Source organism: Dipodomys merriami, unplaced genomic scaffold (assembly GCF_024711535.1).
Source record: "Dipodomys merriami isolate MVZ:Mamm:240054 unplaced genomic scaffold, mDipMer1.0.p SCAF_1, whole genome shotgun sequence".
Lineage (NCBI taxonomy): Eukaryota > Metazoa > Chordata > Mammalia > Rodentia > Heteromyidae > Dipodomys > Dipodomys merriami.
The window spans coordinates 3957271-3983155 of record NW_027202270.1 but is presented as its reverse complement, the minus strand read 5'-3'; the positions used below and the strand labels follow the sequence as shown (position 1 = coordinate 3983155).

General features: G+C 50.6%; 1 protein-coding gene across 6 annotated transcripts in view; it reads left to right on the top strand.

Moving 5' to 3' along the window:
* Agap1 (ArfGAP with GTPase domain, ankyrin repeat and PH domain 1) overlaps positions 1-25885 on the top strand; it is a 465820-nt gene that overhangs the window by 136837 nt on the left and 303098 nt on the right. For all 6 annotated transcript variants that reach the window (XM_070011454.1, XM_070011372.1, XM_070011299.1 and 3 more), the window contains exon 2: positions 23420-23478. In XM_070011454.1, coding sequence (XP_069867555.1) covers positions 23420-23478 — 59 coding nt within the window. The remainder of the gene's footprint in view (positions 1-23419; positions 23479-25885) is intronic.

Below are 25885 nucleotides of genomic sequence, written 5' to 3'. Positions count from 1 at the left end.
ATGAAGGAAACTGCTTTTTTGGTGTTCGTTCACACCTGAGAGTTAAAATACCTACTTACCGGCTGCTGAGTTTGGTTGATTGAGTTTGCCTCCAGCATCTCATTTAAACAAGTCTTAGAGTACTTTGGGAGGTACTTGGTTGGACCTTAACCACTATTCTGTCCCTCCCTCTTGTGTTCTCAACACAGTAGAAAATAGCAGGAGTTACTGTGGTGTGTGTTACTGCAGTTGCTCCTGCCCTCATTTGCATTCAGAAGTTCAAATCCAGTGGTCCCATTCTACCTGTAATAAATAGCTGGCTTGAGTCTCCATCGGTGTGGACTTTGTAGAAACTAGTAATTAGTGCCTGGGTTCCAGACAAGTATCCATCTTGGAGTGATGCACAGATTATGATTTAGCAAAAACTTTCATCTGCCTGTTGATACAAGCTAAGGCCCTTGAGGTCTTGTGTTTCCTTTTGCGACAAGTGATTTGAAGGCAGATTCACAGTAGTAAAAGTGTGAAGTGTGTTGTAATCCCCCACACACCCCTGTGTGTGTGTATGTTTGACCTGACATGGGGTCTTCTGAAATGCCCTCCCGCTCACTGACGGCTATGAGCTTGACACTCTACCTGTGTTGGAGCAAAGCTTCACAGCAAGGGGAGAAGGGGACGAAGGAAGCAAGAGCAGTCAGAATTAGAAAGCATAGGGAATCATCCTAGGAAAGTCGACATCTTCATCCTTTATGGTTTTCACAACCAAAGAGATTATCTCACATTTATGCGTAAATGCTGGACATTTATGAGTAGAGGTCTGGTTCCTTGGCCTTCTGGGTGACAGAATTACAGATAAGCTATTCACAGTTTGGAACATGGCCAAGAATGGCCTGGCATCACTCTAAACCACAAAGTTCATGAATATGTAACAAATCAGAGAGATGTTGTCCAAAGTTTTAAGAACAGCGGTTTATAAAAGTAGCTACTAACTTTTTGAGTTGGCTGTAGTAAAAACAACTTTGAAACATTAATTATTAAATAGCCTACTTGGCTTAGAATTAAATGCTTAGTCTTAGATAAGGTGTTTCTGTCAGCATAGGAAAACAAGATGATTAGTCTTTTGTTTAGACATATACATGTCTCTAACACTTGTGCCTTTGAGTCCCTTCCCCCAGCACAGACAGACACATTGGGCTTTGAACTCAGGACCTTCCACTCAGTGAGCAGGTCCTGGACAGAGCCACTCCTCAAGCCCATTTCTTCTTTAGTTATTAGTTATTTAGTGCGGGGCCTGCCTCAGACCTCCTCCCCTCTTCCTGCTGTCTTCTAGTGACTGAGATTAAGGTGTGAACTGGCCTACTTAGCTTTTTGGTTGAGATCAGGGTCTTACTATCCTTTTGCTTGGCTGGCTTCAGACCTCAGTCCTCTCCAGTAGCTGGAATTACGGGTATGCACTGCCATGCCCTGACCCAGGTTTTCCTGGGTTCTTAAGTCTTTCAAAGTGAAGGATGAATCCTAGGATGACTCCCTGTGCTTTCTAATTCTGTCTTCTCTTGGTTGCTTTGTCCCCTTCTTCCCCTTGCTGTGGAGCTTTGCGTCCTGGGGCTCCAACACTGGTAGAGTGTCAAGCTCATCGTTGTCAGTGAGCTGGAGGACATCTCAGAAGACCCCATGTCAGGTCAAGGGTAGTTTCTCCTTACTGATACATATGTATTCAAGTCTGTGGACACACACATAATGCAAAAAAGATGAACTGATAAATGATTAATGACATTGTAGGTTGTCACTGCAGCACAGGCCCCTTGAGCTGCCCCAGCGCTGGCCAGAGCTGGCTTTAGGGTGCGCCTTTGCTGGCTGGTTACAAGGTAACGTGATTCATTGATATCCCTGAGCTTTAGGAAAAAACACCTTAGGAATTTACAACTTCTGACTGTAGTTTATCAGTGGCATTTCTTTAATTTCCTATTTCTTTGATTTGTATCACTCCTTTGCTGAGGAGTGACAAGCTATTATATATAAACAGAACCCTTTAGTGGGAAAAAAGGGGAAACAAATGAAATAAAATTGTTAACTTAACTTGATACATTGTTTTCAACCTGAGTTGTCAGTGAACAGGGTCCAAAATGAAACTTTGTGACTTAGTTTCTTGTGAGACATTGTGAATTGGTCATAAACTCAGCTTTTTGTTATTAAAGCTGACTATTCATTCCTAGATGGACTTCACCATTCCTAGAGTTCAGGCGGTGGCAGTACGAGAGAGGATTGCTTTTGCTTTGGGGGTGGGGTTACTCTTCCACAGAGCAGCTGCACCTGGGATGCTGGCAGGTGTCTGGAAGGTCAGCCGGGAACCTCCCGAGGACAGTCACAGGCCACACGGGCTGTCTCACTAGGTCTGTTTCCCTCAGGTGTCTACCAGTCCTGGGGTTCGAACTCAGAGCCTAGATGCTGTTTGATTGCTTTTTCACTCAAGGCTGGTGTTCTACCACTTGAGCCATAGCTCCACTTCTGACTTCTTTGTGGTTAATTGGGGCTGAGAGTTTCATGGACTTTTCCTTCCCAGGCTGGCCTTGTACCTTAATCTTCAGATCTTAGCCTCCTGAGTTAGATTACAGGCGTGAGCCTGGCTTACCTTTTGGTTTTAAATTTGAGATGTCTTGTTTTTCTGGTGCAGTCACAGATGTTTGTTACGCCTCTGCGGGGTGTTCTGCATTCACCAGGCAGCAGGCAGAAGGCTGAGTAACACAGAGTGGCTGTCCAGCGTCAGCTGTGTACAGAGGGAGACAGAGGTGTTCAGATGAACCACAGCTCTAAGGCAGCTGAAGGAAGGACCGCTTCTCTGCCCAGTGTCATGGCCACTGAAGCTCCTGGCGGGGTGTGTTTCACACCTGCCATCTCCAACTGCAGTCCCTTCCTGGACAAAGTGTGTGATTCCTCTCTGTACTGTAGAGCAAAGGTACCGTGGCTGGCACATGGACTTGTTGTTTGTAGAAGGAGCAGGAGGAGCTGGGGGCACAAGGAAGGTAGAACAGACACCACTGAGTAGGGGAAGGAGTTCATGAAAGCCTCAGGAAGGTAAAATGAACTGAATCTTGCAGAATGAATAGAAGTTTGCCATGGGAAGAAGTCTCTCCACCAGAGTCAGTTGGAATTTCTGTCACTAACCCCTAAGCACCCTAACATGTTCATGATGTACAAAAGGGCATGTTGCTGCTTGCATGAAAAAAATATGTTTTTTGTTAATAACAAATTGTATTTACTTAGAAGCATTCAGAATGTCAACAAAACAGCTGCAACTTTTTTTTTTGCAGTTACAGAACAGTTATTTCATATAAACTGCATCAGAAAACTGAAGATGAAAAAACGACCCTCCCCATATGTAACTAATTTGTGCTGTGCACCAACAAGAACCTGCTTTAAATTTCCATGCCAATTTATAGCCCCCATACTGTACCAGGCAAGGTTAGTGGCTACTGAAAATACCCCCGGGGCAGGGCTATCTAAAGACACATTCCGTAGTGTATTAACTATATTAAAAAAAGACACTGTACAGGTTAAAAACAAATCTTACACAGCCTTACATTTCAGTTTTTTTTTCTTTAAAAGGAGTGAGTTGTGTACCGGGGAGTTAAATGCTTTATAGACAAGGAAAAACAACAATAACAACAACAACAACAAAAACCTGGTATGAGGCTTTTGTTTCCGGCAGGAATTCTCCTGTGGGATCTTAACCTCCACTCCCATCCCCTGTCTACAGGACCTAACCCAGGGCCTCTGATGCCTGTTTCTTTATGTGAGGATTTGAAGCAATTACAATGAGAGGATGCCAGGGAGGGCAGGTGCCTGGTCTGTGGTGGGGGTCGGTGGGAGAGACAAGTGTACAGCTGTTATTCTGTCTCCAGGTGATTAAGGACAGAATCAGTATTAAGGTCAGCAGATTAGCAAAAAGAGTGGAGATTAGTATCTTTCTATTATTTTGAGAGAAGGGCCATCTGCCCTCAGTCATTTGCTCTAGGTTTTGTTCAGTTGAAATTAGAGCCATCTGGGTGTAGGGTTTTCCTTGTTTATGGGTGACAGTCCCAGATTCTGCTTCTCTCCATAGGTCTCGGTCCCTGCAGGTGCTCACCATTCCCTGTTCACGTCTGGGACATAGAGCTGCCCCAGTGTCTAACAAGCGCTCGTGCAGATCTTTCCTTTGATGGCTTGTAATTCAAAGATGGGCCCTGGTCCTTTCTTCTCTCCCTTCCCTCTGGCTGCTCCCATTTTCCTTGTTCATTTCTGGCGCTCACATCACTCTCAGGTATAAGCACAGGGAAGGTTTGCTTGGTTTCTCCAGTCCCTTCCCACAGTCCCCTTCTCCTTCCCACAGTCCCCTTCCCCTTCCCACCGTCCCCCCTCCTGCAGTGCCAGGGCCACCAGGATGAGCGTGGAAAGGGGTCCCTTTGGCTTTTCCTTAGCTACCAAGCAAGGTGAATTTTTGGGGTGCTTGGATGGATGAGAGAGGAGAGGACAGCTGCATTCCTGCACTGCCCTTGGCTGGGAACCGTGAAGTGAGGCAGGTACCTGTTTGTGGTGGAGCCCTGGTGTAAGCTTGGCATGCCCTAGCCTCTGGTGGGATCCTGGGTATAAGGTTTGCACCATGTAGCATGCTGGCTGTTTCAGTCTTCAGCCTTCACCCTGGAAGGCTCCTTTTACTCAGGGAACTGCCAGTAGTGACCACAGTATGGTACAAATTGATCTGAGTAGCTGTCCTTTTGTTTGTGATATCTGACAAAGGGCCCCGTGTCCCTTGCAAGAGCTGCTTTGAGCTGATCTGCTGACTGTCAAGGCAATGCAAGTTACAGCCTCTGTCTCTAGTCCTTATCCCAGAGCTTTCTCACTCAAGAGGACATTTCTTCTAGGGGTGGGGAAGAGGGATTCAAGTTTTTACCCTTGTGATCCAGTGAGAAAACCTAATTTGCCGTCAGGGAGCCTAACTGTCTATCCTCAGAGACAGGACAGCCACGTTCTCCTCTGAATCTTGCTATCTCCAGGATACTGCCGTCTCATTCTGCTAGCTCCCCAAATAGTTCCCACGTCCCAATGCCAACTTGTAACCTGAGAGCTTGCCGGCTCTGGGATTCATTCACAAGTTGATGTCAGCCCTCTTTTACTCATCTGGTTCAAGGAAGACTCTGGAAGCTCTGTCCCTAAGACTTTGGGGGTCTGAAATTTGGAGAGTTATGACCAGGCCCTCACAGCTTCTCTCTCAAGTGTAAGAAGGCACAGTTGAGCAGAACTCATAAGGAGAGGGATTCTGACTCCTTTGGACCAGGCTGGCTTGTGACAGGGCATTCTGGAGACTCCAGGGCACAGTGCTTATGGCAGGAGGTGTTGGTATATTGTCTAGCATTTTCTGCAGTCCCTCTGGGGGTTCTCAGATGTTGATAGTATTTGTTGTACCTGGTCCTTTCTTAGGGTAACTTCTCCCAAATGTAAAGAAGACAAATGTATTTGTCTAATGTTTCCTGGGGTTGTCTACCTGCCCATCTCCTGTGGTGTCCCTGGCTTATGCAGGCTTATGAATCACAGTGAGAGCTTCACCCTTAATAGGAGGAATGATGCACCCCGTCCTCCCTGTCCTCCAGGGCAGTGCTCCCTGGTTGAGTCCTCCACAGAGCTCCTCAAGGCCCTGTGCACTTGTGCTCTGGCATCCAGCGTGTGGATGATGGCTGAGCCTGACCCTAATGTGATTCTCACAGGGTCTTCTCTTGGATTTCTCAGTGCTGCCCTGAAAAGCTGGTGCCAGGTGTGTGAGCAGTGCCACAGTGTTGTCAGGGAGGAGGAAGAATGTAATGTGCTTTTGCTTATTGTGGCACACTTGTAAATTTCCCTGTGGCTGAGTGTCTGGAGTCTGAGGAGCAGGCTGTCGTTTTTGGCTGCTACACTGTGGTTAGCAGGGTGAAGGCCCAGACATGCCGGGAGCTGCCTTCAGCTCCCTGCATTTAAGTGTTTTCTGCTTTATCCAGGCCAGCTCCAGAGGTGCAGATGAGGATGCAAAAGCAAGATCTCACCTAGGCAGCCCTCCTACAAGCCTTTGCTCCATTTTACTCACGTCAGCACGCATTCTACAAACAATGTACAGATGGAGACGTAGTAAAGTACAGGTGTGTGGTGCTTACACCTACTGAAAGAGGTCTGTGAACAGCAGGATTGCCCGGACAGGACCTCTTACATCTTACAGCTGCTTTGCATTTTGTTTGCACTGCTTAGGGCTGTATTTTCTCATGACCGACGGTTTTACTACGTCTTTTGAAATTATTAACCATTGTGGCTTTGGATAATCAACAGGGAGAAGAGTCCTCTTTTCTCTGGCTTTGTCCCACCCTCTCCCTAATGTAACTGGACAGGAACTCGTTTTGTTACACGGGTTTCACTCGTGGTACAAGCACATGCCTGTCTACCTCCGAGTGTTAGCTTCAGAGTCCCTCCTCAGCACGAGCCCAGCTCTGCTCTCCTTCCGGGGAACAGACAGATGGACAGTAAGTATTGAGGACATTGCTTCAGAACCTGAGTAACCTAGGTGCCTGAAGTAAGCACTTTTGAAGTTTGTATCTTATTAAATGTGTATTACATTTGGTGTTTATAACTGACAAAAGTTAATAAAATTTAGACATAAGTACTATACGTATATACATGTGTATGTATGTGCGTATATATATATATACATATATATATATATATATATATATATATATGTATATATATATATTTCCTGGTTCTGGGATTTGAACATAGGACCACATGCATACTTGGCTTTCTTGCTCACCGTTGGTGCTCTAATACTTGAGCCACATCTCCTGTCTGACATTTTTCAGGTTAATTGGAGATGGAGCCCAGTGCTGTTCTGTTTGTGGCTCTAAACTACAGTCCTCTGGATGTCAGCCTTGTAAGTAGCTAGGATCACAGGCATGAGCAACAGGCACCTAGCCAGGATATTTTTAACACTGAATTTAAACTTGTTAAATTTCTATTTGGAAGTATTGGGTGCTTTCTTGGGTGGAGAAGCTTAGTGTTGGAAGATGTATATGCTGAGGGCTGCTCTCATAGGTCCATCTGTGAGAACTCCTGAGTTTTACACCCCACCCCACTCAGCCTGAAATTGGCTCTCAGCTAGGTAAAAATAATCATTGCCTAGAATACCCATTTTGCAAGTTCTCCATGGTGCTAGCAAGCCTCCAGGTGAGCTGGATCCCAGCCCCTGTGTGGAAATTTTTGAGCACAGTTTGGGGACCTGGCTTCTCTGCAGTCTCCTTTGGAGAGAGCCAGTGGCTGCTCTGGCACAAGGAGAACCCTGTGTCATGGCCACTTGTCACTTCACAGCTGTCTGATAAACACCGGGACATGGTGCTTTGTTAGGAAGAGTCTGGTACAGATGGAAAGCTGTTGGCACAGGAATGTACAGCCTATTTATCTGCCATAAGGCTGCAGTTTGGTATTGGATATGCTTGTGTTTGGGAGCTGTATCAGTGAGTCTGGTGACTTTGGTATCACTAGTGACTTTATAGCTGATGATCTCAGAGATTAGCAGTTGGGACTGTCTAACAGAGTTATTTAGGACATTCCCCAGGGATTCCAAGGATGTTTAGGGTCATGTGTTTGCCTAGGTCATTGGGCTAGTCTGATTGGGAATGGCTATGGTGTACCACCATTTGTGATTGTCTTGAAGCAGCAGTTGCTCTTGGAGATGGTGTGGCGCTGGCCTTAAGTTTGGATGGTTGGTGGGAATCTCGAGAGGGTAGGATGGCTTCTGTAGTCTTGGTGGATTAGTCATAGAATCATGGCGCTGAGCGATACCCCGTGCCCATCACGAGGGAGCTGGTGACTAGGACAGGTCTGTCTTTGTTGCCCTGGTAAGAAACGTTCCTTAGAAACAGCAGGCACTCTTCTTGCTCAGGCGAGGCAAACAAGCCAAGCACTCCTCATGCCAGCCTTGCCTTGGATTGCTTTCTGGTCCTATCCATCCATCCTTTTCTGTCTGTCCATCTGTCCAGCTATCCGTCTATCCATCTCTCTGTTCGTGCAGTCTTGCATGCATTCATGCAGATATATTGCTCTTATTTCCTATTTTCTGCAGGATGAAATTCTCATCTCCCTTGGTCTCCTCTGTTAATCCCTTTTGTGTGGCTGTCCCTCCTCACCTTTACTCATCACTTCTGTTTTTCTTCTGCTTTCCAGTGGCCCCCAGGGTCTTCAGTGCTCCCCTGCAGCCTGGGGGGCAGTAGTGAGGATGGTAGTGGGGAACAACCCCCTCAGGAACCCCTTCTCCCCCCCCCCGACTTAAGCAAGATACTTGAATCTAGACAGCCAAAGGCCCAAGAACATTGTGTTTTCATTCTGTGTGTAGAGGGGGGTGCAGGGGGGGCAGAGATCAGCCATCCATACCATCAGTACCACTTGATCTTCTTCATTGCAAAAATAGAAACAAAAACGTTTCGTCTCAGAGAACTTTTTAGGAATTTCAAAGATGTATGAACTGGTTACATAGTAGTCTCTAGGTATCTGGCAGATAAAGCCCTGCTGGGTCGAGTGCCGGGCCAAGTGCCAGGCCGGAAGGAAGAGGCGGTGCCCAGCGTGTGGCCAAGGTCCTCTGTCCTGGATTTGACACGGAGATGGGTATGGGTGCTGGCCAGGCTTCAGGAGGGCATGGCTGCCGTAGTGTAAACTCTCTGCCTCCCTGAGTAAAAATGCTATCATGTCTTGTGTTTTATCCTGGGCTCAAAACTGCACTGGAGTTGGACCCAGGCGCTCCCTTAAGTGTGGTGATAACCACTGGCAGACGCAAGTTCTGGTCCTGAGGAAAGGGAGGAGTCTCCTAAAGGGAGACTGTCTCCTCAGTCCAGATGAAGCTGATGGGGCTCAGGTGGTGGGGCTCCCCTGGCCTCAGTTTCCTCATGTGCCCTTGCTCAAAAAGTGTAAGTCCTCTGAGTGGCAGCTTGAGCATTAGTGTGGAGCAGATTCATGTTCTTTTGACTGCTGACTCTCCACACTGCAGGGGACTGCTGTGGTTTTGGCCCTTTGAAGGGCTGGCCACCTCAGGTTGCCTCTAGCATCAGGGTTTCTGCTTTTGTGTTCCTGAGGGGCCAGTGTTAATTAATGCCATTGGCAGGTAGGGATTTCTGCCGTACCTGGTCCTTTTTTTTTGGAGGGGGGTGGTCAGTTGTAGGGCTTAAACTCTGGGCCTGGGCACTGTCCCTCAACTCTTCAGCTCAAGGCTAGTGTTCTACCACTTGAGCCACAGCGCCACTTCAGGTCTTCATTGGAGATAACAGTCTCATGGACTTTCCTGCCCAGGTTGGCTTTGATCCTCAGATCTCAGCCTCCTGAGTAGCTAGGATTACAGGCATGAGCCACTGCCTTATACCTACCTGGTCCTTTGAAACTTGGGTTTTCATTTGTGGTAGGCACATATGTGTCACTTAATTTATTCAATGCTACATGACTCACAGAAAGGTCATGCTAGTTTAAAATCAGTGCGAGGTGAGGTTCTAGACATGTATTAGAGGCATGTCCATTTAGTTTGATGAGCGTGGAGATACAGGCTGCTTTCCTCAGGGCCAGCATCTGCATGACCAGCCAGCTTCTGTCATCGGTCTTTGTCCATCGTGAACAGGGGTGCTGTCTTCACTGGTATAGGGTTCATCGCTCATGGGGCATAGATGCTGGTTAATTTTGAGATAGCAGCAGAAGTGAGGTGGTAAAGAGTCCCTCTCTCATTCAGGGGAAAGCACACATTCCAGGGAATTTGGTTGGACTCTCCCTGCCCCAAGATTGGTTCCCGGATGCTTGCAGTCTGATCTTGGGCAGTCAGGCCAGAAATTTCAGGTAGCTGCCCCTCCCCCATGGTCTGTAGTCTGGTGGAGGTGGCCGTAATCCAGACGTCTGTCATCCCGGCTTGCTTCCTTCAGTGTTGTGGGAACCTCTGTGGCTATCAGGGCACGTGAGTTCAGTGACAGTCCAGTCCCTGTGTCTGTCCCAGCACTGAGCTGGAGCACTGAGCTGGGTCTCCTCTGCTCACCTGCCTTTCACGTTGCCAACCCCTCTGCTTTCAACACAACGTCTGGAACTTTCTGCCTCTCCCTGGGCCTTTAGTATGCTCTACAGATGCAAGCTGCTTTGAGAACAGATCAGGTTCCTCCACATCAGAGCCCTGCCAGGAGCCATTCACGCGGTTTTTGTTCTGTGATTAGGAAGGTAGGAATTGGATTTCCCCCGTTTGTTGAGGTTTTTCAGTGTGGCCCTGTGTGTGTCATGACGACTTTGCGCGGGCGTCGCCCGTGCTGGAGTAGGAACGCCCACCCATCCCACTCAGCACAGAGGAGGCCGGGGGCAGCGCAGGGGCCAGGCAGGGCCTAGCACCCCCGCTGTACCCAGTTCGGGGTCCAGCCAGCACTGAGCACCTCACTGCACCCAGTGCTGGGCCCAGGCAGGGCTGGGCCTCTCACCTCACTTTAGTCCAGTCCTCCTTCCACCCACAGAGCCCTTGGAGAAACTGACTGACGTGGCCGTCTCTATGCTGCTCTGCTGCCTGTCACAATGACACAGGTACAGCAGCAGCTTGTCAAATCTGTTAGCTGAATAGGCTGGGCACGTGCGTGGGGTTTTGAGGACAGCAGTACAGTACGGCAACCTGGTGGCAGCAAGAGCTGTGATCCTCGTGGTAGAGTATTGTCTCATAGATCATCAATAGGATGAATCCGACGTTGATAGAGAGACGCTCACGCACAGGTGTGGAAAGATACCTGTATATCAGACAGATGGAGAAAGCCCCCGGCTCCTCGCCAGTCAGGGCTCCAGGGCTCTCACTCTTCAGACGGCCTCTTCCTTCCCTGGCACCAAGACAGGGAAGCCCATCGCTGGCACCGAGACAAAGGGAGCCATCGGCTGGGCTGCTGCCCTTGAGCCTGGTGGCAGCAAGCCTCTTCAGCAGTGAGCAGGAGTTAGTGGGCTGATGAGTCCGTCTTGGGCCTGGGGCAGAATAGCTGGGGATGGCACACTGGTGTGTCTGTAAGCCAGGAGATAGGACAGCAGTTTTGGTTCAATCTTGTTGGGTAGAACCTGTGTGATACATGGAGCAATTCAGAATACAAGTCATAACTAAGGACCTCATGGTTTGTCCTTAGCTTCTTGAGGAGGACCAGTGCAGGTACCAATCTCAGTAGCCCCTGGGGGAGGTGTGTTCAGTGATCATGCACCAGGTCCAGGCAGAGCAGGTGTCTGAGGAGCTCCGCTGCTCTGGGTGCTTACTGTTCAAGGTTCAGCTCTCCTGGGAGTGGTACAGGCCTGGTATGGGCTCATGCTGTCTGCTGAGCTGGCTTTACTTCTCTTTAATTGCTCCATCCTTGTGACTTACATTTTCCTTCAGTCTGGTTGTAGTATTGGTTTCATGAAGTCAAAATCAATGGTTTTATTTTCAGAGCTCTAAATCCAGCCAGATAATGCTTGGTCTGGCTGAGGGTTTGGCACTGCCTGATGATGCTATTTCAGATACCACAGAAGGCTTCTACACCCGCTCTTCTTCTGTTAAACTGGGAACTTGGGATCCCAGCTGTTCAGGGGGGTGCAGGAGCCCTGGAGAGGGGCTCTTCACAAGAACGTCTTTAGCCCCAGCCCAGTTCCGTTGAGAATCTCCAGCTGGGTATGTCCAGGTGGCCCGGGAGCCCAGCTGTGGGGTGCTGGGTGTCTCTTCCCCACTACCAGGCCCCTGGCCACAGGGCTCTTATGTCTAGAGACAGGACAGTCTTCTCTGCTAGCAGGTGCTTCTGCTGCTCAGCCTTTGCTTAGCATGTTAGGGCTTGTGGCTGCCAGAGCTGTGCCACCACAGAGGTGGGCATTGTCACATGTTCCCATAGCAATGGGCAAAATAAAGATCACCTATCATCCAAGTCTACCAGAGAGCCAGTGTGGAGCTGAGCACTTGAGACATGCCCCGGCCACGGACGTAACGTGACTGGCCTCTGTTTGCTTCTCTCTTTTCTCTCTCCTCCACACAGCCACATCATATAACCACAGTCTTGTGTGCCTGTGACTGCAGCTGGGTCACATGTAGAAGGTGCCTGCCAGTGGATGCCAAGGAAGACTTAATGGTGACCTGCTTCCTTGGGTTCCCATATCTGCAGGCTGCCTGGGGGAGGAGGCTGAGGGTAATGCAATTGCAAGGTGGAATGAGTTACCAAAAGCTATAAAGCTTTCTCAAGAGGATGTGAACTGAGTTCCTCCTCCTGGTGTGCATACCTTCAGCCAAGGGCAGTCTAGGGAAAGGCCATCAGTGTAGCATGGCCAGCCACCGACCCCCCTGCGGCCAGCTACCGAGGGCTTCAGTGACCACAACACCATGTGAAGGTGGCAGTGAACCCTCATTTCACAAGCATTAGAAGGGACCACTTGAGTAGCAGGAGTAGACAGGAAGTGGAAGTTAACTGTGATTTGATTACAGCTGCTTTTATTCACACACAGAAAATAATTTTATCTACCACAAAGTAGTGGGTCCCTCCAGCATAAGCAGGTCCTGTGAGCGGGATCCTTGCACTTGTGGTTTTTGGCTTTTCTAGTTGACGACGTGGTCGCTTCAGTGTCTCGTTTGTGAAGCCTGTCACGTGTGCTTTATAAAAAGTAGGAGAAAGATCCTGAAGTTCAGTGACACAGGGAAGCAAGGCACCAGGTCAGGAGGCCCTTTGGGGTGCTCCTGTTTCCCAGAGCTCTTGCCCCCCCCCATGCCATGCTGAGCAGCATCTCCCTGAGACTTCGGGGGGTACGTGTCCTACAGGGCTGGGGACCCCACTCTGTGCACAGATGTGGGGTGTTCTTCCTCCACGTGGGAAGTCATGTGTGAGTAGAAGGCCTGGAAGAACAAGTCACCATTCTGTTTAAATGGCAGTGGCAGGGCTGCCGAGCACGCCTCCAGACAGAGCCTCAACTCCTGAGTCGGTGTTGAAGGCTGCAGCACCTTACAGGCATGTGAGCACCCCACTAACTGGGAGGGGGGAAAGGTATGTGGTAGGTATAGTGGGCCCAACTTGTAATCCCAGCTAGTTAGAAGGCAGAAGTTGGGAGGATTGAGGTTTGAGACTTCCCTCCCCCCCCCCCCCCCACACACACACAAAATCAAAAGCTTGCCAAAACCACATTTCAAAAACAAGCTGGAGGTGTTGATTCATGCTTGAAAGCCCAGCTTTGTGACACAAAAGTAGGAGGATTTTGGTTCTAGGCTTGCCCCAGTCAAAAAGTGGGAGACCCTGTCTGAGATAAATAACCTAAAAGCCAGAAGGTCTGGGGGCGTAGCTCAAGTGGTAAAGCACCTGCCTAGGAGGTGGGAGGTGTTGAGTTTAAGGCTTTCCTCCCTCCTCAGACATCTTACCTCTGTTATTATTCTATTAAATAGACCTTGTAACCTTAAAACCAGGAGTCTTTGACATTCACAGTGTGAGGAATAGAAGCAGAGAAATAATGGGGGCCTTGCCCATGTGCTTCCTCCCTGATGACGCTTTTTCGTGCTGTGGATGTGGGCTGATGTTTGCAGGCTGGAGGGCTTGCTGCCTTCCTCATGCTGTGGGTGATGGGTCCTACCCTTTCCCATTTTCAGATATACCAAAGGAGCCGCTTCTGGGGTTGTGGGGTGTGGGGGGTGCCATTATTGCCTTTTGTTGTTGTCTTTTACTATAAAATTGTTAGTTGCTCATGATGAAGTTAAAACAGACAGAAATTGTTAAGAGAGACAGAGCTCTCCCAGCACCTGTCGGTGTGTCTGCCACGGTGGTGAGACTGGGTGGTGGCACTCCTGGCTTCCTTGACCATCCTTCCTGCTGCTGGCGAATTGCTCTGCACACAGGCCTGCGGCCCAGTTTCTGTGCTCTGTATTCTTAATTTATTCTGGAACCTCACCTCAGAAAAGCCAGGTTCTGCTCAGGTGTTGAGTCTACCCATGCACGTGACCGTCAGCGTGGCCTGGGGGGTGTCACCTGGAGCCAGCCAGGGCCCAGAGGCCAGCGCAGCCAAGGCACGTGGCCAGAGTGAAAGGTCAGAGCTGCCGGCAGGGGGCCCGTGTGTGCCTGCCACAGAGGCCTGGGGCGAGCGGGGTGACTCGTTCCCATGTGCATGGGGTCTCCTTTGTGGATGGCCCCTCTGTGGCAGACCACCTGTAGCTCTGTGTGGACAACAGGGGAAGGCCAAGGAGGCCAGACGGGAGGGTGTGTCCAGGATAGGCACTGGTGCGATGCGCAGGAGTCTACATGTGGCCTGCCAGAATTACTCTGTCAGCGACAGGGTGCCCACGAGTCAGGAACACTGGATCACCCTGAGGACGGCTAGGCACGGTGGGGGAGGCGGAGTTTCAGCTCCTGCCCTTGTCTGCACCCTGGTGTCTTGAAGGGGCGCGTGCAGCTGTCCTGTGATGGAGGCGCCCAGGTGACTTGCACAGTGGGGGTGGGGGTCTGGGCCATCCTCGCAGGCATGTCATGGGGAGGCGGGCTTTGTGAGCCCCCACACCCCCACACAGGGCTCCGCCGTGCTTCCCAGCAGCCTGGGAAGGGCTGTGTCTCTCTGATGGACAGTGATGGCTCCGGAGGCCAGTGGGTCTTGTGCTTTGGGCCCTGGTCCCTGGCACGGGTGGCCCCAGGCCCTACTGGGCCTCCACTTTCTCATCTCCCACCAACTTCTTAGTCTAGTTGGGCCAGTGTTCAGGACACACAGGGAGTGTTAGTTCTGATGGCTTTTTCTGCAGTAATTGGCCCTCCATTATACACATTAATAGTCCCATCAATTAAAAATATGACTATTTATAACTCTAATGAAGATGAACAGGCCGTCTGGTCATGGTGGCATTTCTCCAGAATCCTGGCTGCTGGGAAGGCAGGGATTTGGAGGGTTCCAGGGCAGCCCTGGCAAGAAGTTGGTGAGATTTTTCTTTCAGTAAACAGTCAGGTATGATGGAGCACGTCTGTAGTCGCAGCTATTATATAAGTGGTGTGGATAAGGGAAGTCACAGTCTGAGATTGGCTTAGGCAATAAACAAGACATCCTGTCTACAAAGTAAAATGAAGAAAGGTCTTAGGGCATGGCTCAAGTGGCAGAGCACCTACCTAGCAAATGTCAAGTTCTCCTAATTTTCTGCCCTCCCAACACACAAAATAACTTCTGCATAGTAGAGTTTAGCTTTTTGGCACGGAAGTCCGTGGCAGTGTCTTTGTCTTACAGTGAATTTAGCCTACAGCTTTTGTTTTCTCTAGGAAATTTCTGACATAGCTTTTCATAAAATGTCCTTAAACATTTTCAAGGACACAGCAGTTCCACTTTAGGCATTAACGTCTTAAAATACCTTTAGCGGTTGTTTCAAATCTTCAGTCTCATAACGTGTAGGACTGGCAGTTCTCTGCTCAGTCAGCCTTCACCCTGTAACAGCTGTCCTTTCTCTTGCCACTTGTGTCAAGGCTAAGCATTCCACCCTACGGAGTGAAGGCTGGAAGCCAGCTTCAGGTTAAACTGTGCTGGCTTTCTCAGGAGCTCCAGGATGCAGTTCTCTGAGAGGCCCATAGTGGAGCAGAGGCCTCTCCCATCAGCTGGTCTTGCTGAAGGCAGGCTGAGGGTATCCCGGACCTCTTTGGTTAAGTGAGAGGCTCTGGGAGCTGAGGGAACAGAAGGAAAAAGCTCTGCTTAGCTGGCAAGAGCTTGGAAGTTCACCCTTCCCATCCCACCATGGCTTGCTTGCTTGCCAGGGTGTGGCGTGGGAGGGCACACTGGAATGGACTAGACTTCCTGCGGGCTCACTTGCTGTCATTGGTGTGGAGGTGTCATGAGGGAAAGAGGGTATGTTTATCTGGGGTTTGGGGGTTGCCAGCGATCAGGTTGTTCCTTTTAGCAGAGGAAATCAGCGCTGACTTTTCAGTGGAGCTGACAGCCCTGACATCCATTTAAAGTTGAATGTAGTCTTTCCCCCAAATCCCCACTGCATCGGGACCCTCTCCCCCATGCTATTGGGGTGGATCCCTTGCTTTAAAACTCCAGGGGCATTTCACGGTCTCAAGTTATCATTCTGAGTCATGGAATACTGTCCAGGATGGGATCCCCCATGTGACGGGCATCCCTAGGCCTCCGCAGCCCTGGAGCAGGTTAGGTTTGCTCCCCCTGGTGCCCTCATCCCTTCCATGAGTGTCTCGTCCCCCATCCTCTCTCCATGATGCTGGCCAGGGGACCAGGCTTGGGGGGCTGTGTTCCTTCAGACTCATGTGGTGGCGGTGTTTGTGCCATGCCCTCCCTGCTGTCTGGGTGGCCGGGAGACCCGTGCAGGCGGCAGCAGGCAGGGGCCGCTCTTCCGCAGAGGCCAACCTGTGGTGGGTTCTCTGGGCACCTGGTGCTGGAGCCACGCCTGCCTGGGATGCTCAGGAAGAGCCCCAGCTAGGGAGATTCTCACACCCAGGGCACGGAGGGGGGCACGGAGGATGGACGGGACGAGGGTGCCGGCTTCAGGCTTGTGAGCAGCCTCTGCCAGGCATCCCGGGGGGCGTCCCAGAGGCTGGGGTTGCCCGTCCCCGACTCCCCTGAGGCCAGCTTAGCCTCATGTCCACATTTTAAGAAGGGTCCTCCCAGATCCTCACGTTTGTTTCCTCTTTTCCCTCCCTTCAGACTGAGTCTGCTAACACGCCTCGCAAGCTGTGCTCTCCAGAGGCCAGCACTGCCGCCCTGCCTCAGGCGGAGTCCGGCAGTGTCACCGAAGGAAACCACTGGTTTCCTGTGAAGTCAACTCCCCGCTGGTCCCCTCGCGCCCCCCGGGGCTGGCAGCCTTTGCCTTGGGATCTCCTTGGGAGAGAGGAAGCGAGACCCCCGTTAAATGTTGCTTGTGTTTACTATTCTGAGTCATAGCTGAACCCGGGGACTTGGTGCTCGGGTTGCACCAGAGCAGGCTGGGACTGCTGCACAGGTGGGCACTGCTGTCGTGTTGGCTGATGTTTGTCACCCTGCATGGAGAGGGTGACTGGGCAGAAGGGTTGCTGCGGGATGTGGGAGCAGAAGCCATCTTGCCTGTGAATCTTTGAGGCCACCAAGAGGCAATCTGAAGTTCTGTGGAAGCGGAACCTGACTGGTACCCCAAAGGTTTGTGCATTATCCCATGTGTTAGAGATGTGTTAAAAATAGATACGTAGATAGGTAGGTGTAGACATACAGATATATAGGTGTATAGATAGTTATATATCTCTACAGATACATACATAGCTTAAAAGGGTTTTCAAATGGAAGTGAGAGCGCATGGTAGAAACAGCCAGTGAGCCTCTGCTGGACCTGCATTTGAAGTCTGTGTTAGGCCTTGACTGGCACCATGTGGCTCTACACCTCCTTCCAGAGACAGGGCTCCTCATTCTGTTAGATGTCAGCCTCTGCTTGGGTGCAACCGCCATGCCACCAGGGAGCCCAGGGCCCCTCCCTGGACACACGGACACACTTGCTTTTCTCCACTGTTGCTTTGCTTGCTATTTCGAGGTGACACAAATGCTTTAAAGTTAAAATAAATGTTTCTTCTCTTTTGCCAAAAAGAGAAGCCAGCAGCTCACCCCCATACTCCCAACTATATGGGAGGCTAAGATCTGAGGACTGGTTTGAAACCGGCCCAGGCTAAAGTCTGAGTCTCTTATCTCCAGTGAACCACCAAGAAAGCCAGAAGTAGAGCTGGGGCTTACATGGTAGAGCACCAGGCCTGAGCACAAAACCTCAGGGACAGAGCCCAGGCCTTGAGTTCAAGCCCAGGACTGGTGTCCATGTGTGTAGATGCATGCACGTGCATGTGCACGCACACACTCACAATTCTGATATTTCACCTTCCTTTTTACCTTTGTAATTTCATGAGTTTTAACTAGAACTTGTGTTTGTGGTTAGGTGGGGGAGAAGTAGACATCAGAGAGCTTGAAGTCTTTCTAGATGCTGAGCTTCAGCTTTGAAATTCTGAAGTGTGCACAACTCTCATGTATGTATGTGTGCACATATGTGTCAGGTGAGTCCACTGGCCAAAGGGTGTCTGGTGTGATAGGTGGAGCAGAGTTTCTGGCTTCCCTGGTCAATGGAGGATGTTGGTGAGCTGTGGGTGGGGTTCTGAAGCTCACTCAGCTCCCGAGAGTGGGTGGGTGGAGCTGTGGAGTCAGAGGCCTGGTTAGAAACAGGCCAGCCCTCTTGTGCCTTCAAGGCTAAGTGCCTACAGTCTGGGCAGGTGGGGCCCCGGTGGCCTTTATCCAGTTCAAGTCCTTTGATAGATCTCATTTATCACAACCCCCCTTGCACTGTTCTTGGGCCCTGCTATGTTTGGCTGAGGTAGCAGGCATTCCCGTGATTATTTTAGGGTGCAGGAGAGCTTCTGGTGTGTGCTGGTACGCGTGCCGCGTGCTCGGGTTTTTTCCAAGCTGTGTGTTGAGGCATACGGGACTGCCGTTGTTCAGCGCTTCCGTGCCGCCTGGAAGATCTTTGTGCCCGTGCTCCTCCCAGAGCGCCCTGCAGCTGTGGAGTGCTGTGCATCGGGTGCACCACCCCAGGCCCGCCACGGCTCCTTATCACTGTGACTCAAGCACCTCCAGGCTGCGAGCTGCCCGTGTCTGCAGGTGGATGGGGCACCCAGCAAGTAGGCACCAAGGCCGTGCTCTGTACTTAGACCCCATGGCAGAAGGCAGGCTGGCACTGTGGTAGGCCCACCCTTCCCCAGGCACTGGCCCCATCATCTTCTGGAACCTTTTACCTTGAGGAAAAGAAGAAACAAGTCTCAGAGACCAGCACATTGCCCGAGGTCATTGGCGTGGCTGGCATGGTACACAACAGGACAGGAGAGGGGACTGGGAACCTGGCTTTTTCCAACTTGGTGGGCATAGCACACAGCTTCAGAATTTATAACTGATGGAAGTGAGCTACCGTGGTAAGGGTACTTGTACAGTGAGCAGCTTGGTTCTAGGGTGGTTGACAGTTGTTTTTAATTACTGGACTTTGTCCACAAACCAGATTCATTTTGCATTTTGTAGAGAAGACCTCTGCTTTGACTAATTGTGGTTTCTGAGTTCTTGGAACATGTTGCATGCTCTGGTTTGGAATATCAGTGGCGATGGCCGGAGTGGGACATGTGGACCAGAGGAAAGTGAAGCACAGCTCTGTTTATGTAACACCAGTCTTCCCCTTTGCTAAACCACTGTCCTTAGTGAATTAGTGACATTGAAATTTTAATCCCAAGGCTTTTTCTGCTCACTCCGATGTTAAGTGTAAGTCTCATTTGGGGCTTGAAGCCAGAAAGAAGGAAGTTAGATCACAACGTTGGCACTTTTTGAATAGCAGCGCATGACTGTTGGAGGCAGGCATAGAGGTCTGTGGGACAGAGTACAAATGATTCCACTGTAGGTGTTTGTACCACCTTCCTGATTTCTCTGAGAACCAGGTTAGTGGTGTCCAGCCACGCACAGGCCCTGCCAGTACGCGAGCTCTGAGCTGTGGAGGACAAAGCCGTAGGTAGGGCTGGGTAGAAGTTTTCACCTTTGTGGTAAAATTTGTGACAGGACTCAAATTCTTGCTTTTGAGACACAGGGTCAGGAAAAGGGAGCAGGAAGCAGTGCTGGGAGGGATGTGCCATGGGACGGGGGAGGGGGAGGTAATACTAGGAGGGATGTGCCATGGGGGCAGTGGTAGGAGGGTGTGTGGGGGGGGGAGGGGGAGGTAATACTAGGAGGGGTGTGCCATGGGGGCAGTGGTAGGAGGGTGTGTGTGGGGGGGGAGGGGGAGGTAATACTAGGAGGGGTGTGCCATGGGGGCAGTGGTAGGAGGGTGTGTGTGGGGGGAGGGGGAGGTAATACTAGGAGGGGTGTGCCATGGGGGCAGTGGTAGGAGGGTGTGTGGGGGGGGAGGGGGAGGTAATACTAGGAGGGGTGTGCCATGGGGGCAGTGGTAGGAGGGTGTGTGCGGGGGGGGTGCTGGGCAGCACAGTGAAGTGCAGCCCTGGCACACATCTCGGGGGCCGTCTCACACCTAAGCAGCCACTGTTTAGGAACTGGGTGAGGGGTCTGGGCTCCTGGGGAGCGCAAGCAGACAGACAGCTGGGAACCAGCCGGGAGTCTACTGGGTCTTGTACTTTTGCTGTTTGGTCCAGTTAGGTTTTCAAAAAATGGGCTTGTCTGGTTTTCCAGTTGGAGCACACATTTTCTGTATAATGAGAGCCTTGAACTTCCTGGGAAAACCAATGTGTGGCTCTACATATAATCAGTTTTGAAAATAGACCTAGGTTGGGCCGGGACTCCCAGGAGACGCACTGGATTTTAGGCAGCTCATCGCGGGGGCCCGCCCCTGATGTCAGCAAGCAGCAAAGCAGGACGTCTGGTGGGGATGGACATGAAGAGCTGGCTGGTTTGGTTTGGTTTTTCTCCTGTCTTTGCTCCAGAGGTCCCAGGTCTGCTCTCTCATCCATAGTCCTCTTTGGTGGCTGAGTTTTGGGTAGAACCCCATTTGGCAGCTCCCATTCTGGAAGAACTTCGGGGGTGCTTTCCCGAACAGCTTCCCCCATCTCCCTACACCTGTGTTTGGGAGAGAGGGTGGAGACGGAGCTGAGGGTAGGAATCCTGATTGGGGCGGGATGCCAGGCTGCAGTAGGCAGGGGCTGTACTTTCTTGGTGTTAGGTTTTACTGCAAGTGGGGGTTCACTGGGGCACAGAGCCACTGCCTCTGGACGTGAGGGACATGATGGCTGCCCGGGAGCACACGTGTGTGGTTTGTGCACATGCTCAGATGTGCTGTCAGAAGCATGTTTAACCTCTGTTAATGCCTGGGCCCTGGTCCCCGGTCACTTGTCCCTTCCACTCATGGTGTGAAGTCTCAGGTAGGGGCTGGGCCTGGTCACCCCTGTAACCCCCTGAATGCAGTCTCCAGCCACAGGAGAGCCCGTGGAGCAGGCGGCAGGAGTCTGCCACATTCCATAGCCTTGCGTGAGGCTGCTGACCACGCTCCAGGACGGGATGAAAATCTTCACATAAATGTTTTTAATAGGAAATGGGTTCTTTTGCCAATTAAATCAGGCATTTGTTTTATTAAAACACAAACATACTTTATCTGATTATGAGTAAAACACCACCCCACAATGCTGCCCTGTTTATATAATCATATATCTTTGTCTAATGGAGCCTTGCTTAACTTATCATGAATATTTAATGTTTGTTGTGATAAATTTAATCTTCAGGTAGTACATGTTTAAAAATCAGCAGTGCATTAGTGAGGGGAACTCATTTAAATTCATACTTTGTCTTACTACTAAGGATCGTCTCAAACTATCGTGCTTCATTTTTCACCTGCCATTGAAGGTGGCGATGAAAAGAAAACCATCTTATTCCTACTAGTTTCTAGACTTACTCCAGCAGTTGTTGTTTTTTTTGTTTTTTGTTTGTTTGGTTTTTAAATGCTGGTACTGGGGCTCAAACTCAGGGCTCTGGTGCTGTGCCCCTCAACGTTTTTGCTTAAGGCTGGTGTTCTGCCATTGAGCTCCACTTCTAGCTTTTTGCTTGTTAACTGTCCTGGTGGCTTCAAACCACGATCCTCAGATCTCAGCCACCTGAGTAGCTAGGATTACAGACATGAGCCCCCACCACCCAGCAGTTGTTAAGTTCTTAGTTTTACTGGAGTTGTTCTCAGCCTTGAGTACTTGTATACTGTGCATGCGTTCCTCCCCCATACTCTGCTGTTGATGAGGATCCTGCATGTCTCCACAGCACCTTGCCTTCGTCACCCAGTGAAGCCTGCTGATACTTGTGGTCTCATTGCTATGTGTTGAACTCTTGACCCTTTCTGTTGGCTGCTTAGAATTCCATTATATGCATATATGTAAATGAACTTAACTAGCTTATTAAAAGTTCAGCAACAGGGAGACTTTTGGAACAGTTGGATACCTGTCCATCATTTCACAGGACCCTTGTCATCTGCCTTCATCTTACCTGTGGACTCCCGCCATCCTGCGTATTCTATCAGGCTATACCCAGATAACACAAAACAGTAGTGATGTTAGCTACTGTTTCCCGAGTGCTGACCAGTGTCAGGCCTGTGCTAGTGTGGACCACCCTCTAATGGTTCACAGGTGCTGCCTTCACCTGTGGTGTTAATGGCTGGCTGGAGAGCGGGTGTTCAGGTACACAGCTTACTTTGTATTCCTATATTCCGCCCCTCACTTCGATCTGCTTCAGTGGACAGGTGCTGGGAGCGAGTCTTCCTCCCTGGTGCCTTCCGCACCAGGCTCCCGCAGATCAGCTAGCCGCCTCTCCACCTGGTGGACGTGCGCTTTGTTTTCTCAAGTGTCCAGCTTCTCTGTTGCAAACAGCTCAGCCAGCCCTTCCTCAGCTTTCTGAGGCGAGCCTGGCCCCCGCAGGTCTATCCCGCCTTCCTCCTCCAGGCAGGGTCTCCTGGTGACGGAAGGCCCACCTCTCAGTATTGGTGACTCCTTCCCTCTCACTGCAGGCTCACAAGAGTCACCCACACTGAATGCCAACCCTCACTGCAGGCTCACGTCACACCGAATGCCCGCCTGCCGGCCTGCCTGCCTCCAAACACACCTTCCAACCTTCTCCATGTAGCTACAGTGATCCATCCACAGATGGCTGGCCATACGTTTCCAGTGGCCCATCGCTTTGCTCTGAGCATTAGATGGGTACCTCCTATGTAGGACTCTTCTGGGACAATGAAGAGTGAACACATTTCAGCTTTGGGGGGAAATGTATAGAGAACAGATTGCATGACAGAGATCAGCAGCCCTCATTTCCATTGTGGTGGTTCGCGTGGCCCCTCCACAGCCCATGGTCTGTACTGACTGAGCTATGTGGGACTTTGTTTATGGCAGGACACGGCAGGTTGTGAGCAAGGTCACAGTGGTTGGGTCATCTGGATTGGGTGGGCAGTGGAGGCTGGCCTGAGCCTCCGGGTTGGGGGACAGCACCACTGTAACGAGCCCCACGGGGCCTGGGACCCCTTGTCTTTCTGACATGTTCTCAACCGACTTCGCTGGAGGTTCAGAGTGAGGTCTCTCTGAAGACAAAAACTCCTGGGGGGGCCTCGAAACCCTGAAGTGTCACTTGCGCTGTGGCTGGTTAGATCTTCAAAATCTAGTTATCTTCTGTACCTAAATGACTATTCCAGTAGAAAATGAAAAAAGGAAAAATGGATTGCTGCAAGGTCATTTCCAGGAAGGTCAGGTGCCTCCTGCAACATCTTCAGGACTGTAGGAGGAGCTGTCAGGATGGCCCACGGGTGTCGGGACGCACTGAGCCTTGGACACGGGGAGGTGGAGCCTGTGAACGCGGGCATGTCACTGCCTCTGAAGTTACCACGGGGAGGCTGGTCTGCGTGTCCTGAAGCGCGCGGTCGGGGCGTTTTGACTTGCACTTGAGTTGTAGCCAGTAACCTTGCCTTCTTTTCTGTTTTACAGATGCTTTCGTGAACAGCCAGGAATGGACGCTGAGTCGGTCCGTGCCGGAGCTCAAAGTGGTGAGTGGCGTCTCCTGGCCTCAGTGGCTCCTTCTTCCTGTGGGACGGGAGGTGGCGTGTGAGTTTGTGAGGCCTCTCGTGGAGCTGCCTGTGGGTGTGTCCCCACGCAGGGCCAGGAGTCTAGTGCTTGGAGCTGGAGCCCTGAGTGTGCCTGGGAGAGCTAGACAGCCACCCCACGAGGTGGTGGGGTGTGAACAGCATGGGGTCCACTGATCCCTCTCACACACCCCCTTACAGACCTCGATCACGGAATTATTTCTCCTTTGCAGTGTCATGAGGGTTCCTGTAACAAGCCATCAAAGTTTTGATAGTCATATATACAGTATTATTATATTATATAAGATATATTACATATGCATATATACATATGTGTGTGTACATATGCACACATAAAATATGGGTGGCACTGGAGCTGGCACTCAGGGCCCCACCCTTGCTAGGCTTGCTTGCTAGGCTGGTACCCTATCACAAGCTTTACTTTCAATCCTGCACTTTGCTGATGATTTTGGAGGCAGTCTTGTGGACTTCTCTGCCTGGGCTGGCTTGAAACCACAATCCTTTGGATTCAGCCTCCTGAGTAGCTAGGGTTATAGACACAAGTCACTGATCACTGGCATCCCAGCTCTTGTATTGGTTGAGTTAGGGTGGGAGGGGAAGGTATCTTCTTCACCAGGCTGGCCTTGAACTGAGGTCCTCTTGATATCAGCCTCCTGAGTAGACAGGCATGAGCCACCACACCCAGCTAGAACTTAGGAGAGTTCTTTGAGGAGACCATATATGATTCTTACCACCAAGAAAAATGACTATTTCTACACTTAACCAGGGAGGACAGAGTACAGTCCAATGTTGCTGATTACATGAGAAGGCAGTGCGGGACTCCCATTCCCAAACTCTTAACTTGCTTAAAAGCTTGCTTGAGTTCCCCACCTGGGTTGACTGTGTCACAGACAAGCACATGTCAATGGTTTGAGGTCCGGTCTCTGCCCCGGTGTGTGGTTGGAGGAGACCCTATAGGGCTTCCAGCTCTGTGGTCACAGGTACCTTCCTGTGGTGGTACCCCAGATCCTTGTCCTCATGGGCACCCCAGCAAACCTTGGGTGCTGAGGACCCACGTGGCTGGAGAAGCACCCTTTGGTTCTGCAGAGCAGCCTCCCGGCACTCGGCGGCTGTGACTGACAGCTGCCCTTGTGCAGGCTCCCAGCACAGGTGCCACGTGGCCCCGGCCCTGCCTCCCAGCACAGCCACAAGTGATGGAACGCCAGGCTCCCAATGGACTCGTTGTGGAAGGTTGCGCAGTAGATCATTAATCCATCAGGGAAAACAATTCAGCGTTTGCTCTCTCTCTTTGCAAGCGTGATGGTGCCATGCTTTGAGGCTTTCTGCAATTGTGTTGTGTATGGTCAGATCCTCCACACAACCAGTTGCTTTGGGTGCTACTGATCTGGTCCCTGCTAGGCTGCACAGCTTCATGCTGTGGCCTGGGCTTACAGAGTAAATAGACTCCATGTCTACAGACAGGGCTTGGTCAACAACATGTCACCTGCTGTTTTGCTGCTTCTATGCTTTCCTTGAGCTCCCAGCTGGGATATTTTTCTTACCTAAAGACTCCATTTCCTTTGCAGCAAACTGCTGTTTAGCAGGTGAGTGGGCATCCTGGGGTGCTAGGGAAATTGGTTTTAAAGGACAACTATGTTCTGCTTTTCCTCCAAGAATTTGATAACACTAGCCTAGTCTCCAAGCCATCATGATTCATTCAAGGTTCAGGTGACAGCCTTCTCTCAACAGACTTGCGTGGTGTGTGTGTGTGTGTGTGTGTGTGTGTGTGTGTGTGTGTGTGTGTGTGCGCGCGCGCGCGCGCGTGCGTGCGTGTGTGTGCATGTGTGTGCGCGTGTGCACACACGCATGCCTGCCTGTGAGCATGCGTGCTGGTAGCTGGTACTGGTACTGGTACTGGCACTGGCACTTAAACTCAGAGCCTAGATGCTTTTTTGCTAAGCTTTTTTGGTACTCTGTCTCTGGAGCCACCACTCCACTTCCAGCTTTTGGGTGGTTAACTGTAGGTCAGAATCTCGGGCTTTCCTGAGTAGCTGGGATTACAGGCTTGAGCTACTGGCACCTAGTAGAAATACATGGTTTTGCCCTTGTCAGCATGCCACATTTCTCCCTACTAAGCGTTTTGGTCCAGCTTTGGTTGATTCTGACCTCTCTGGTTGATGTCCACAACACGTTTTCATGGTTTTGCAGTCCAGCTTTTACCCTTGCCCCCTTGTCTTAACTCCTCCTTATTCTTCAGCTGGGTGTCTCAAGTTAAAATAATGCCCACAGGGGTCTACAAATCAAATAAGACGTCTTGGGCCTACAAGTCAAATAAGACATCTTGCCTTCACCCAGGGGCTGATGGGTAATT